The sequence below is a fragment of the Heliangelus exortis genome, chromosome 1 (assembly GCF_036169615.1).
Source record: "Heliangelus exortis chromosome 1, bHelExo1.hap1, whole genome shotgun sequence".
NCBI classification, from domain to species: domain Eukaryota; kingdom Metazoa; phylum Chordata; class Aves; order Apodiformes; family Trochilidae; genus Heliangelus; species Heliangelus exortis.
In genome coordinates, this window is record NC_092422.1 from 58,344,559 (window position 1) to 58,357,850 (window position 13,292).

The 13,292-nt window shown below is 41.5% G+C and overlaps 1 protein-coding gene across 2 annotated transcripts in view; it reads right to left on the reverse strand.

Annotated features, from left to right (window-relative positions):
* TUBGCP3 (tubulin gamma complex component 3) overlaps positions 1 to 11,967 on the reverse strand; it is a 51,296-nt gene extending 39,329 nt beyond the window's left edge. Inside the window, exons 1-2 of one of the 2 annotated variants that reach the window (XM_071743669.1) lie at positions 11,649 to 11,967; positions 317 to 424 (exon numbers count right to left, since the gene is read on the reverse strand). In XM_071743669.1, the coding sequence (XP_071599770.1) occupies positions 317 to 424; positions 11,649 to 11,724 (184 nt within the window). In that variant the 5' untranslated portion in view covers positions 11,725 to 11,967. The remainder of the gene's footprint in view (positions 1 to 316; positions 425 to 11,648) is intronic. The other variant, XM_071743680.1, reaches the window with a different exon arrangement.
* Between the last annotated feature and the right edge of the window lie 1,325 nt (positions 11,968 to 13,292).

Consider the following 13,292-nt stretch of genomic DNA (forward strand, 5'->3'; position numbering starts at 1 on the left):
TTAAAGAGAAAGGAGTTCAGTATTAATTGTTCTTTATTTTTATGGTGGCTAAAATAAAAAATAAATGGCAGCAAGGGAAGCTAAGCTGAGCATTCAGGAAAAATCTGAGCTGTGCATACAAATAGCCACTCAAGAATGCTAACTAGGGAATTAATGGAATTTCCATTATGACATTTTCAGGAGTTCAGCATTAGTAACAGATTAGATAATTTTCTGTGAGGCAGAATAGTCCCATTTTCAGAGGAATAAACCAGTCAGTTAACTTCCTGAAGAACAGCCAGTCGTATTTTGAAGAAAGAAACAAAGGTGCACTTACGTTCTTTTTTTATTTTCTCTGCTACAAGAAATTCATCCCTTTCAACAGTAGGAGCAAAGTTGCTTCCAATAACTCTCACTGCATACTGAAACTGTTGGGCTGCATCAGCTGAAAGAAAAAAGAAAAACTCCCTCAGTTAAGCAAGGTGTTAAAGTTGTATTTAAATAAATAAATAAATAAATAAAAGCGGTAGTGGATCAAGGGTTGGACTTGATGATCTCTGAGGTCCCTTCCAACTCAGCCAATTCTATGATTCTATCAAAAGGTAGACATGAGACTTTATTGCTGTGGTTGAATCTGGCACAAACGTATGTGACTTAGATTATAAAATGTTATGCTATAATCCTTTGACCCACTTCTAACCAGTAAAGTCCAGTGTACCCATGAACATTATTTATATACAATATAGAATTTACTACAGAATCAAATGGTTTGAGCTAAAAGGGACCTTAAAGACCACCCAGTTCCAACCCCCCTGCATGGGCAGGGACACCTCCCACTAGACCAGGTTGTTCAAGGCCCCATCCAACCTGGCCTGGAACGCTCCTGGGAAGGGAGAACACACTCACCTACACACAGGTGTATAGTGCAAAATAATTGCACTTTGCTACTGTATGCTGATGGAAGAAACAGTGAGGCCTAACCAGTCCTTAAGAAATCACTAGCACACTTCAACTGTCCCTGTCCTTCCCCACAGACTGAAATCCTGTGGGGCTCCACACAGTCCCACAATTCAGCTCACACAGAGGAACAACACAGTGGTGTTCATCAGGCACCCACACTGCATTATGCTGCCTGTGGATCTTTACTCAGGTATCCACAAGAGTAGCTGTAATTGGTTTTAGGTGTTTGGCTTTTTTTCTAAGCCAGTTTACATGGTTTCAGCACTTCAGTTCAAAGCTAGCTCTGAGATACTGGCACCAAATTCCAAGCACATATATATTAACAAAGGGATCACAAGCCAGTGACCTCTCATCACTTCTTCATCATTCAACAGTTCTATATTAACCATGCTGAATAGTACTGTTTTAATACAAGTTATCTCTCAAGTCTGTCAAGATTAATAATCTGGTAACACTGAGATAGGAGCCACTCAGCATTAATGCCTCTACAGCACAGTCACATTCCCACTTACTGACCTGGAAGTCAACCAAGTAATAACCCTATAGACATGCTGAGTGCCCTTACAAGTACAAAATGTTGGATATATTTCCACTCTTCATATACAAATAACTGGAATAACATGAGAGGAAAGGTACCTAAGCAAAAATATGTGTAAATGTATCCTGTCAGCTACTTGAATCCTGACACTTCCTTTCTTCATGAAAAAAATAAAATAAAATCTAAGCGATTCTGCATATTAAGTCTGTTTTGCAGATAACAATTTTGTGTCCCAAGTCATCAGATTCCTTGTGTTTATTTAGTCAGTTAAGTAGAAAACTTTTGGAGAAAATTGTAGAGAAATGCAGCAATAGGTCAGCCAATGAAAAAGAAAGGATGCTGGACTGGACAAATATGTACAATAGAAACAGGAAAATGGAAATTAAAAACTCCATTAGAAGCAGAAATATTTTAAGCATTGACTCATCTCTTAAATTAACTCATATTTGCAATTGAGAAAAATCACCTGGGAGACACTAGGAATTGATTATTAAATGTATGAAAATCTCCAGAAATTAATGGAAAGGAGAAATTTTAAATCAGAATGTGTTATATTCTTTTGCAACGCCCAAGTATGACTGTCTGGTGATATAAATGCCATCCAGTGGTCCTAACTGAGTGCAACTGTACACCAACAAATATATTAACCAGTTTGCACAGAGCAGTATCTCATATAATTAGCAAAAACTCTGCTCAGACAGAATCATTAATATTTAACAGTATTTGATAATACTGACCTACAAAAGAAGCAAGAGTATCACTCTACTTTCAGGGAAGAAAATGCCAATAACCAGGCTACTGTAAGATCATAATTCTACATGAGTAAAATGCCTCCCAGAAAGCATAATTATACTGTTAGACTAAGCAACCTCTCATTTGCACTAGGGACTTGAAAATACAATTATAAAATATTTTAACAGTTCAACTATTGATAGTTTCAACTGAACTGATGAACCAGGTGGGAAAAGTTAAGTATTAGGAAGTGTTTCTGAGTAATTCTGAAGTATTATGCATGTCATTGCATAAACCCTCAAGATTTTCAAAAGTATTCTGCAAGGCTAATTAAAGTCAAATATTGGCACTGTTATAACAAACAACAGGAAGAGTTTTATCTTCATTAATTCCTCAACTGTGTACCTAGCAGCAGTAAGGCAAGAACTACACTTCTCTAGTAATTCTCACATTTTTGGCATGTTGCTGTAGTGTCTTTACACAGGCTACAAATAAAAATAAAATTGCTAATAGAGTTCCAGGTCAAGCACCTCGCATGAACTAGAGTCACGAGAACAATACCAAAGTACTTCATTAGTTATGACGTATCTAGATGAAATAATAAATTCTTTCACTCATTATCCACTAAAAAACAGAGGAGAATGGATCTCCATTAAACTTCAATACAAGTTACAGAAAAATATAAACACAAACTATTAAAACCATATAAAGTTTATTTAAAAAAAACCAAAAAACAACAGCAAACAACTTAACAAAACAACACATACGCCCCAACCACAACAAAGCCCAAAGACCTTAAATGTTATGAAATTAACTTCTCTATCCACCTGCACCATCCTGTCCCTTGGGGATTGTCCTTGAACTTTCTAATCTGTTTAAACGAAAACAACAAAAAAATAAAAAGTCTCAGGGATATCAAGTTTTCAAGTTCAACAGTTTTCATAGAAACTGCAGAACTATTCTATCAGGAACTGGTCGAACAAAATTCCAGTCAGCTCTCCCTGGGTGAAAGACTGCAGTGAAAGCTCAATGGTTAAGCATCTCCTCTCCTCTGCCTAAACAGAATGAGGAGTATCAGGTACTGTGATCCTACCAGGATCCAGCCAGCAAGCAAGGAGGAACAGAGACCAGGAGGAGAAGGGAAGAGAGATTTCTGAAGAGAGCTATGGGAATTAAAGTGCAGGCTGGCAGTATTGCAGCTGAGGAATGAAGGGGGTTTATTGAAGACCTGAGACACAAATTCACAGGTAATAAAGATGCATTTAACTTTACTGAAAGAACTTGATCTTTCCACTGATGTACACTGGCAGGTTCAATAGAATCATGGAATGCCAATTTGGAAGGGATCTCAAGCCTTTCTAATGTAGGAACACAGTTCAGATGAGACAGCCCAGCACCTTCTCAAGCTGAGTCTTTCTAGTGTTGGGGAATCCACCACTTCCCTGGGAAGATTATTCCAATGGCCAACTCTTCTCACTCACTGTGAAAAATTTTCTTCTTGTTTCCAATCAGGATCTCCCCAGGGGTCACCTGTACCCACTACCTGTCACCTTTTCCACCGGACTCCTTGTAAAAAAGGAGTCTCCATTTTCTTGGTAGCCTCCCTTAAAGTACTGGGATGTGACAGTAAGGTCTCCCCTAAGCCTCTTCTCAAGGCTGAACAAACCCAGTTCCCTCAGCCTTTCTTTGTCCCAGTCCTTTGGTGATCTTTGTGTCCCTCTCTCTGGACCCCATCTGCACTTTTTTTGTATAGCATGGACCAATAACATCATAGGAAGATTTGGTTTATATTACAGTTTTTCATGTTTTATTCATATCAAGTCCAGGTTCTCTTTTACAAAGAAAACTCCCTGCTTTAGGAGCTTCTTTAGCAGATTATTTCTTGTAAGCCTGTAAAAAACCTTCAGTATCTGAATGATTAAACATAACTTCACACTGGTATCTGCCAGTAAAATAAGGATTCACATAGTTCTAAACTAATAGACACTTTTCATTGCTTCCCTCCTCAAAGACCAGCCACTATGACAGCAGATGGACTTAAAATACACAGCAATGCATATGTACATCCTTCTTCACCAAGAAGTAACTACAGCATGAATCTATTACATAACAGGAAACTCAACATACTTGATGCATGAAATTGCTGCAGCTGCTTGCAGGATATGGGGGGAAAACAAACGCAGATCATGACTTGTTTTGCAGAGTCTGATCAGAGCGGGGAATGCAGGTAAACACAGATACTCCCCTAACTAAGTCTCATGAGTAATACACATATAGATATAAATTAATGATAGTGGTAAGAGGCCACGTAGCCAAACAAAAAAAGGGCACTTAAGAATCATTTAAAAAATTATTATAATAATAATAAACTGTTTAAAACCCTCCCCCTTTGAGTAGAGCAATCTATCAATAATTCAAAGATGTACACACCACCTGGCCATTCACACTTTCCAAAGAACAATGCAGTATTAAAAGTGAGTTATTTCAGTAGGCAGACAGCAGCTTTTAAAGCTGCAGATGATCAAGTGCAGCACATCAAAATATTATAGAAGCAACGCACAGGTTAGAATTAGGTTTTAAAGAAAACAAGAAAAAATAGGGCAAAAGGTAAAATTTAAAGGAAAAGTTTAAAATGCAAGTAGACACTTGACCAACATACTTTTGATAAAAAGAAACTTCTAACATTACCTATAATTTTAGAAACCAAACTGAAATTCACTTTAGCCTTACACATTTCTTTCACCACCACCTGCCATGGGTTTATTTAAGTTTACAGGGGGAAACAAAACAAACCCAACCCTCCTGAAATCCTAAGTAGCAATGAAAACATTCCAAACATTAAGGTACCACAATTTTAAGAAACCTGGTTTCCTGGAAGTAAGAGAATTGGTCATTTTTCTGTAAGCATAATTACTATACTATAGGTCAATTCTAAGAGCTTATCTCAAGCAGACAGCAATCACTTTTTTCAGAGATTAGCAAACTCCCTCCCGTCTCTTCTAGTCAGCTGTCACCCCAGACAGTTTTGTTTAAATACAGATGTAAAATTATTGTAAAACAGTTACACTCAAAACTGTTAAACACCCCATGTGTGGCACTAAGTGGCTAACAAGCTACTGCTGCAAACCACTCAGACACAGATGTTGCCTTCTGGCACATGTTGAAGGAAAAAAAACCAAAACGTATTTACTGTAACAAAGTGTTTGTTAAACACCTAATGTGCTGCTATTGCAAAAGCAAACCTGCAAGAAAAGCTGTAAAACTTGAGAACCTTCTGGCACGTACTGTGAGCAAGATACTGAGGTTGTCAATACAGTAATTGTACTGTATCTTCTTTTTTTAACTGTATCAAAACTTCTACATCAGTATGAATTTTTGCCAAGATAAAGGCAATTGCATTAGTATGATGTAGTATACTGATAAAATAAACTACTAGTCTAGAATCTCATCAGTGCTCCCTATTTTGTTTATAAGACAATCTACAAACACACTTCAAGCAAAACCACTTCTTCCTGTAGAAAACATTGAGAAGTATAACATTAGGACCAGACCAGTTATGAAGTATTCCTGAAAAAATTTAATATTGCATTAGTCTTCTGCTTTAGTCAACTAAAACTTCTCTGTTCATTTCTTTCAGAAGGAAAAAGAACAGTAAAAAACAAATTATGTAATGTAAAGACAAAAATATTCTCATTTTGACAAGTTTTTATTTGAAACATTTTAAATTTACCCTTAATTTGTAAAAAACAAACCAAAACAAACAAACACAACCACACAAAATAAAACCTAAACCACATATTCTTTTGCCTTTCCTTACTTAAAAGATGTACACAAACTTTGAAGGACAGCACAAGAAACATAACTGTTCCTTAATTCTGTTAATATTGCTGACTCTTTTTGTATTGTCAGTAAACAAATTTATCTGGGGGATGCTCCACTGGACTACCAGCAATGCAGTCACACAAGCTTCTCAGAACATTCCCTCACTGAATTTTTGCTTAACTTTTCAACTTTCATTTGCTTCTGTTATTAGCATAGGTAAAAAAGCCTCCATTACACCTTTTAATGAACTTCATGCTTTCCCTCACCATGAAAACTGAAGAGCTACTCCAATAGTTCAGAGCTTAAAAAAATATTTTTAAAAAAAAGCCATACACTTTAAAAAAAACAAAAAACACAACACCAAGCTTAAATGAAGGCTGTATAATGGACTTCAGGTAGAAAAGCACTCTCTGCAGACTGGGATATCATGTTCTAGAGCATGTGCAGCTCCAGTAGCACTTTGGCACACAAAAATCTTTTTAGGATACAAAACCAAATAGATGTAGCTCAAATACTTAATAGCAATACTGTTTGATTCCATTGGAGGCACCAAGAGCTCTTAAACTGACAGGCTTGTATGGCAGTCTAGAAAGTGTCTGAGGGTTTGCTGCAAAGAACACAAAGCTTTTTGTCAGATTAAATTCACTGTCCAAAGAGAGGCATGTGACCCTGTGTAACTGCTGGAGTTCACAAAGGGAAAAAAATCATGGAAATTTCTGCACAGGCAGACAAATTCTCTGCAAGACCAGCTACTAGTTTAGAAGTGAGGTAGATAGCCTGGATAAACACAGAAAGATTGATAATGCAAAACTTGTACCCTAGTCCTTAGACACTCTGAGGACATGAGGAAGGTCAGCAAGGGCTCCAGCTGCAGAGCTCAGAGGCCCCCAGCAAACAGCAGTGCCTGGCTGCAGACACAAAGGGCCATGGGAAGCTGGTTTTAGGAATTTATTTGAGAATGGGCTAAAGCACAGGAATAGAGAGGTTTCAAACCTTAGTTCTACCCCCCAAAAAAAAAAAAATTCAGGTAGATTTATTTTTTATTATTATTTTTAAGTTGAGTTCTTCCATGTAACTCAGCACACTTTGTAATGAATTTCTCAGCAGCGGAGCTCTTGGCAAAAAAAAAAAACAACCAAAAACCAACAAAACATAACTAGGCCCATGCAGTTGACTGATTTTGAAAACTGAGCAACTCATCGATTTAGTGGATGATCTCAAAAAATTGGGAAGAGAGAGAAGATAGCTCCATCTCTGGAAGCCTCTGCAGTCACATTCCATCCTAGCACTAATTCACTAATTCACTTTAATATAAATCTTTAACAACTGGGGACGATGCAGGCCTTCTAAGGCAGAAGTGAAAGAATCCCCAGCAGACCACAGGCTTCATCAGGTTTATGGAGGGCTTCAGGAGTGGGCCTGCAGAATTTAGACATGGATGCAGAGCAAGACCACTTATTCCACATTAGCTCTAAGTGCTCTGTGATGATACAGACATTATATAAACAAAATCCTTCAGCTTCTTTTGAAGTCAGAGCTTCCTCGTAAACATAAGAAAACACTAATGCTGAGAAGGAACACACCCAAGCAGATCAAGCCTTCTAAGTACAAATTCAGGGAATGTACCACAGCAAGAAGGCCCTTTAGATTTTAATTCTTTTCCACTATTTACCCATTACATTTCACACAATTACATCAGTACCTGTATTTTGATAGAGCAAGAACTTATCAAAAGCTAGGATTTCAAGAAATTCATAGCAGTTTAACTACACAAATGGTTAAAGATGGCTGTTTATATATAGCTTCAGCTTCTTGTTACAAAATTTTCCTAGCAATTTCTCTAATAAATTTAAGGATCTCTTTAAGTACCTAAGCTCTTTTTTTTCCAAAACTCTGTAGAAGTAACTGAACATCATAAATTGCTTACCAAAGACCAAACTGCTAATATTTGCAAAATCTGCTTTAAAAAAAAGAGGATGTGTGTATACAAAGCAAGGTAACTTGATCAGTACTCAAGGAGGGGCAAGCTGCCTGTAGATCACTAGCCACACACAGATACCATACTTCATAACTTATCCTGCACTGAAAGGAAATAGGAGTTACAAGCCTAAAAACCAGTAAAATGGTAAATAACTTGTCTGGTGGTTTCCTTACCACCCAGGGATACATGCATCTACTGCAACACAGAGGATGCTGATACTAACAAAGTTCTCTTGCTGACCATCTCCCTTGGACACAGAAAGCTGGAGCAGGGGGAAAACAACATCCATCCACACCTTTCATGCCTGAACTCTTTCACAGACTGATTCATCAGTCTCTGTGCACTTTAAATCAATAGCTGAGCTGATGACAAATTAAAACAAGTCAGTTTTAATGAAACTGACAGCTGAGTGTTTCAAGGTGAGCCTTCAATACTGAAGTCCCTCATAACATAGGAATAAACAGCAGGGTAAGGATGAGCTTCCCACCTGTCACATGCATAAAAATATGGGCAATAGTAAAGGTGGCAGACAACCACACTATTTTTTTAAGTTCCCACTTCAAATAAGTCCTCAGATAACCCACAAGTGAACAGAAGTAGGGGGTCTACAGGTTACATGCAGCAGTTTACTGTGATTTGGGGCAAAATTTCTCCTTTCATTTGTCATACACACAAGGTTTTAGTTACAGGAGTGGAACCACAGAATAAAGGAATAGGTTTTACATTTATTTTAAAAATCAACAAAAATAAGATGAGCCCTCTTTTTTTTTTTTCTTTTTTTTTTTTTTTTTTTTCCCTTTTATATTTTTGGAAGCAGAACTAGCACCATAATTTCAGATTTCTGGTAGCAGAAAGTCTGAAGTGCTCTTAAGTAAGAGTATATAGCAATTGCATTAGAAGGGGCTTCCAAGGGATGTAAAAGCAAGAAACAGCACTAAAAGCAAAGCACCTCATAACTGTAGGCTACTCTGAAACATCCCTTAATATCCATTTCAACCAGTTGCTGAAAGAAATAGGTATTGAATTAAAAAAACAATTGAGAAGCTACAATTGATTTAGGGCAGATAGTGGAAGAATAGAAACTTAGCCCATTCTGATAAAATCTCACACCAGGAATCCCTGTAACAGAATGATTACAGACTCACAAATCTGGAAATAGGAAATATGTGGCTTTGCAGATGTCTTGAATAGAGAAAGGATTTTGGAAAAACAAAACAGTAACCAAAAGCTGCTGATCATAGCATCGCATGATCATTTAGGTTGGAAATATCCCTTAAGATCATCAAATTCAACCAATCAACAGAATATTTCTGTGGAAGAGTCTCTATTCAACATTTCAGTAAAGATGGAGATTTCAGCTTCTTCCCATCTCTTCTGAGCTTCTCATGTGAATTACTACCACAAAATGCTTTGGGTTGGAAAGAACTTGCAGAACTTACGTTGTGCAATAATCCTGCCCTCAATGTGTCCAGGCTGTTCCAGTGTCTCAGTACCCTCACTGTAAAAAAATTCTCCCTTATGTCCCTTCTAAACCTACTCTTTCAGTTTGAAACCATTGCTCCTTGTCCTGTCACTTCAGGCCTTGGTGAAAAGTTTCTTTCTGTCCTTTTTATATGCTCCTTTTAAGTACTGAAAGGCTGCAATAAGGTCTCCCCAGAGCCTTCTCCTCTCCAGGCTTAATAACCTCATCTCTTTGCAGCTTTTCCTCAAAGCAGCTCTCTGATCATGTTTGTGGCCCTCCTCTTGACCCTCCCTAACAGGAGTCCTTCTTGTACTGGGCACCCCAGAACTCCATACAGTTCTGTAGAGAAACAAAATAGGGGGGGAGAACCAACTTCTTTGACTTGCTGGCCATACTACTTTTCATGGAGCCCAGGATACATCAGGGTCTCTGGGATGCAAGTGCACACACCTGGTTCATGTCCAGTATTTCATCTATCCAAGTCCTTCCCTGCAAAGTTGCTCCCAATCCATTCATCCTTTAGTCTGTACTGATACTGGGGACTGCCCCAACCCAGATGCAGGACTTTACACTCCATCTAGTTGAGCTTCAGGAGGTCCACACAGGCCCAACTCCTCAAGCCTGTCGAGGTCCCTCTGGCTACATCCTTTCCCTCAAGCACTTCAGCTGCAGTGCTCAGCTTGGGTGCCAATTTCAAACCTGATGAGGGTGTGCTCAATCCCACTGTATCTGTAATTAATAATCTGACCAGCATCAGTCCCAACACAGACTTGTAGGGGACATCATTTGTTACTGATCTCCATTGAGACACTGGTTACAACTCTTTGGAGGCAGCCTGTTCCTTATCCATTGAGTAGTCCATAAAATAGTTCATTAAACCTATATCTTTCTAATTTAGAGACAAGGATAGTGTGACCGTAAGATGTTGTCTCAAATAGGTGGAAACATAAAAGTTTGAGGGAGAGAGACAACTGTACTTGCACCTTGTATTTCCTAGACTTTGCAGACAGCAGTAATTCATTACAGGCCATGTTTTAGTCAGTTTGAATCCAATTCTTTACAACAGGTCAATATTAGTTACTGTCACAGAAGTATCTAAAGGTAACTGGGAATGACTTGCCAGAAGAGAGTGGTATGGAACCAGAAACAAACACACAAAAGACTTCACAGCCACTACTAATAGGGAATCGATCTCTTGTGCAAGAGGATACAACAAAAGCTATGGCATGAGCCTGCCTGGTGAGCAGTGCTTACAAGCAGCACAACTTTAGGAGGAGACTTAGCAGATGCACCTCTTCTTTACCACCCTCCAACCACTTACTAAAAACAGAGCCTTTGATTGCAACAGATAGAAACTTACGCAAACAGGCAAGGGATTCGTTCCCTTGATTCTCACAGTGTCTCTTCTTGATTCTGCGAGACACAGAGGACCAGCAGAGGCCCTAAGGGCTGTCGACGGCTCGACCCAAGCAAACACAAACCACCTTCCTCCCCCCCAAACACTCGGGGAGCAGAGCCATTATATATATATTATTTTTATACATTTATATATGTAAAGCGCCTGTCTCCATATTGATAAACATCCTTTGGAACCACTCTGACAGCAGAGGTAAGAACAGGAGCCAGCCTGTTAGTACTTCAGTTTCCAACCAATTTAAAAAAAAAAAAAAAAAAAAAAAAGCCACAAGACTTTGCTGCCAGCCTGCCTGGCTGGTGTGGTGGTCTCTCCACAGCGGAAGATTTCCCGACCCAGCCGAGCGCTCTGGGGGTGGCGGAAGGCGGGGGTTGGGGGTTGTGAGGAGGACACGAAGGCGGCACAAGCCCCCCACAGGCCCCCCAGACCCCGCACCGCTGCCACGCCGGACAGGAGCAGAACCACCCGCAGGGCCGGGGCAGATCGCCAGCCCTCCCGAACCCCCCCACGCCGGGCCAAGCCAAGCGCAAAGGCGCTCCCCGGCCACGGGGACGCCCTTGGCGGGCGGTGTGGCGGGGATCGCATCTCTCCACCCCGACACGGCGGCCCCCGCCCACATCCCCCCCCACCTCTCCGGTACCCTCGCCCACCCCCGGGATCAGACGTTCCCCTCGCCCCCTACGGGCTCCAGCGTCTGCCGGGAATGGGGGGGGGGGGGGGGGGGGGAAGGGCGGGAGGTGTGGAGGCAGACAGCCGTTACCTTCGCTCTTGCCCAGGATGCGGCAGCAGAGGTTCTGCAGCAAAACGTTGGGAGATTTTTGGTCCGGAGTCGCCATCGCCGCCCAGGATGCTGGAGAGGGGGGTGGGTAAGGGGGCAGCACGGCGGAGTGACAGAAGAAAGGAGGAGAGGAGACACCCTCCCCGCTCAGCAGCACAAGGTACCCCGCAACACCTCCCGCCCCGGCCGCCCGCTCTCCCGCCGCCTACGGCGCCATTTTACAGAACCCGCCGAAAGCCGCAGCGGCGGCGGCTCCGCACCCACAATGCCCCTCAGCGCGGGGCGGCATCGCAGCGCGCCTCCAACAACGCGCTCCGCCGCGCCGCCACCGCCGCCGCTCAGAGGTTCCGGGGTAGGCAGCGACACCCCCGGTTCCCGCCGCCGCTCCGCTCCCTCTTCCACAGCCCCGGGAAAAGGCTCTCGGTGGCCCAGGGAGACCCCGGTGTCCCTGAGGTAGTGCGGAGGTGACTGGGCTTAAGCCGTCGCTGTGAGGCCTGCGATGCCTCAAAAACTCCGCCAAATTCCCAAGAATGGAAATAGAAAATTCCCAAGAATGGAAATAGAAAATTCCCGCTCAGCAGCATTTCCCTTGTGGAAAATGTCCTCTCCCTCGTCTCTCAAAGTCCCCGGGAGAGCAGGCTCGGCCCGGAGAAGAGCCAGCCAGGCACAGCAGTGGGGTGGCCACACTTAGTGGCCATCAGTAGCCACCAGCATGGCTCAGTGCCTTGTGTGTCCGTAGCTTTGCCACACGAAGGAGTTACGGATCAATGCGGATGTGGGAAAATGTGTCCAGATCCCTGACCCGAGTCAGGGTTTAGACACAGACCTTTTGGAGAGGGTCCAGAGAAGGGCCACAAAGATGATTAAAAGTCCTGGAGCACTTCTGCTCCAAAGCCAGGCTGAGAGAGTTGGGGGTGTTCAGCCTGGAAAAGAGAGGGTTCCCAGGATACTTTATAGCAGCCTCCTCAAAATAATTCAGGAATAATTCTCCCTGTGCTGCTGGAATCCTGTCTCACCCACCTCTGCACTGTCCCATAAGGGGTGCTTTGAAACACAGCAGCACCAAGGTAGCTTGGTCCAACCCTGGCTGTAATGAAACATGTGGCTGCTGCACAACACATTTCTTTTGTCAGCCCCTTTGGCTTCACGATCTCTGGGTAGCCACAGTTTTGTCTGTATGAGTTCTGCAGACACATACCTGCAGGCCTTTCATTATGGGAACATCATAGATGTAAAAGGTGGCTCATCATTAGCATCATTAGCAAGCCAGTAACTGAAGTTCATTGAGAATATATGGGGTTTAGTTATTTGAAGTGTTGTAGTAGGACCTTCATAGTCTTACCATTCACATTATGACTCTTCAACCTTCTTCAGCTTTGATTTCTCTAGATTCTTAAGAAGTAAGGTAGAACCCCAAATTAATAAAGGTGTCAGAACTTTATCCCATATGAATAATGGGGGGGATGTGATCTGCATGTCTAATACTTCTGAAGGGAAGTCTTCAAAGATGGTGTGACTTTTTTTTCAGTACCAAGCAGCAGAAAAATCTGTTCCATTGTTAAGGTTTAACAGTGGCCTGGCAATTAAACTGAATAACAGATGCTCTCTATGTCCAAACCAGGACAT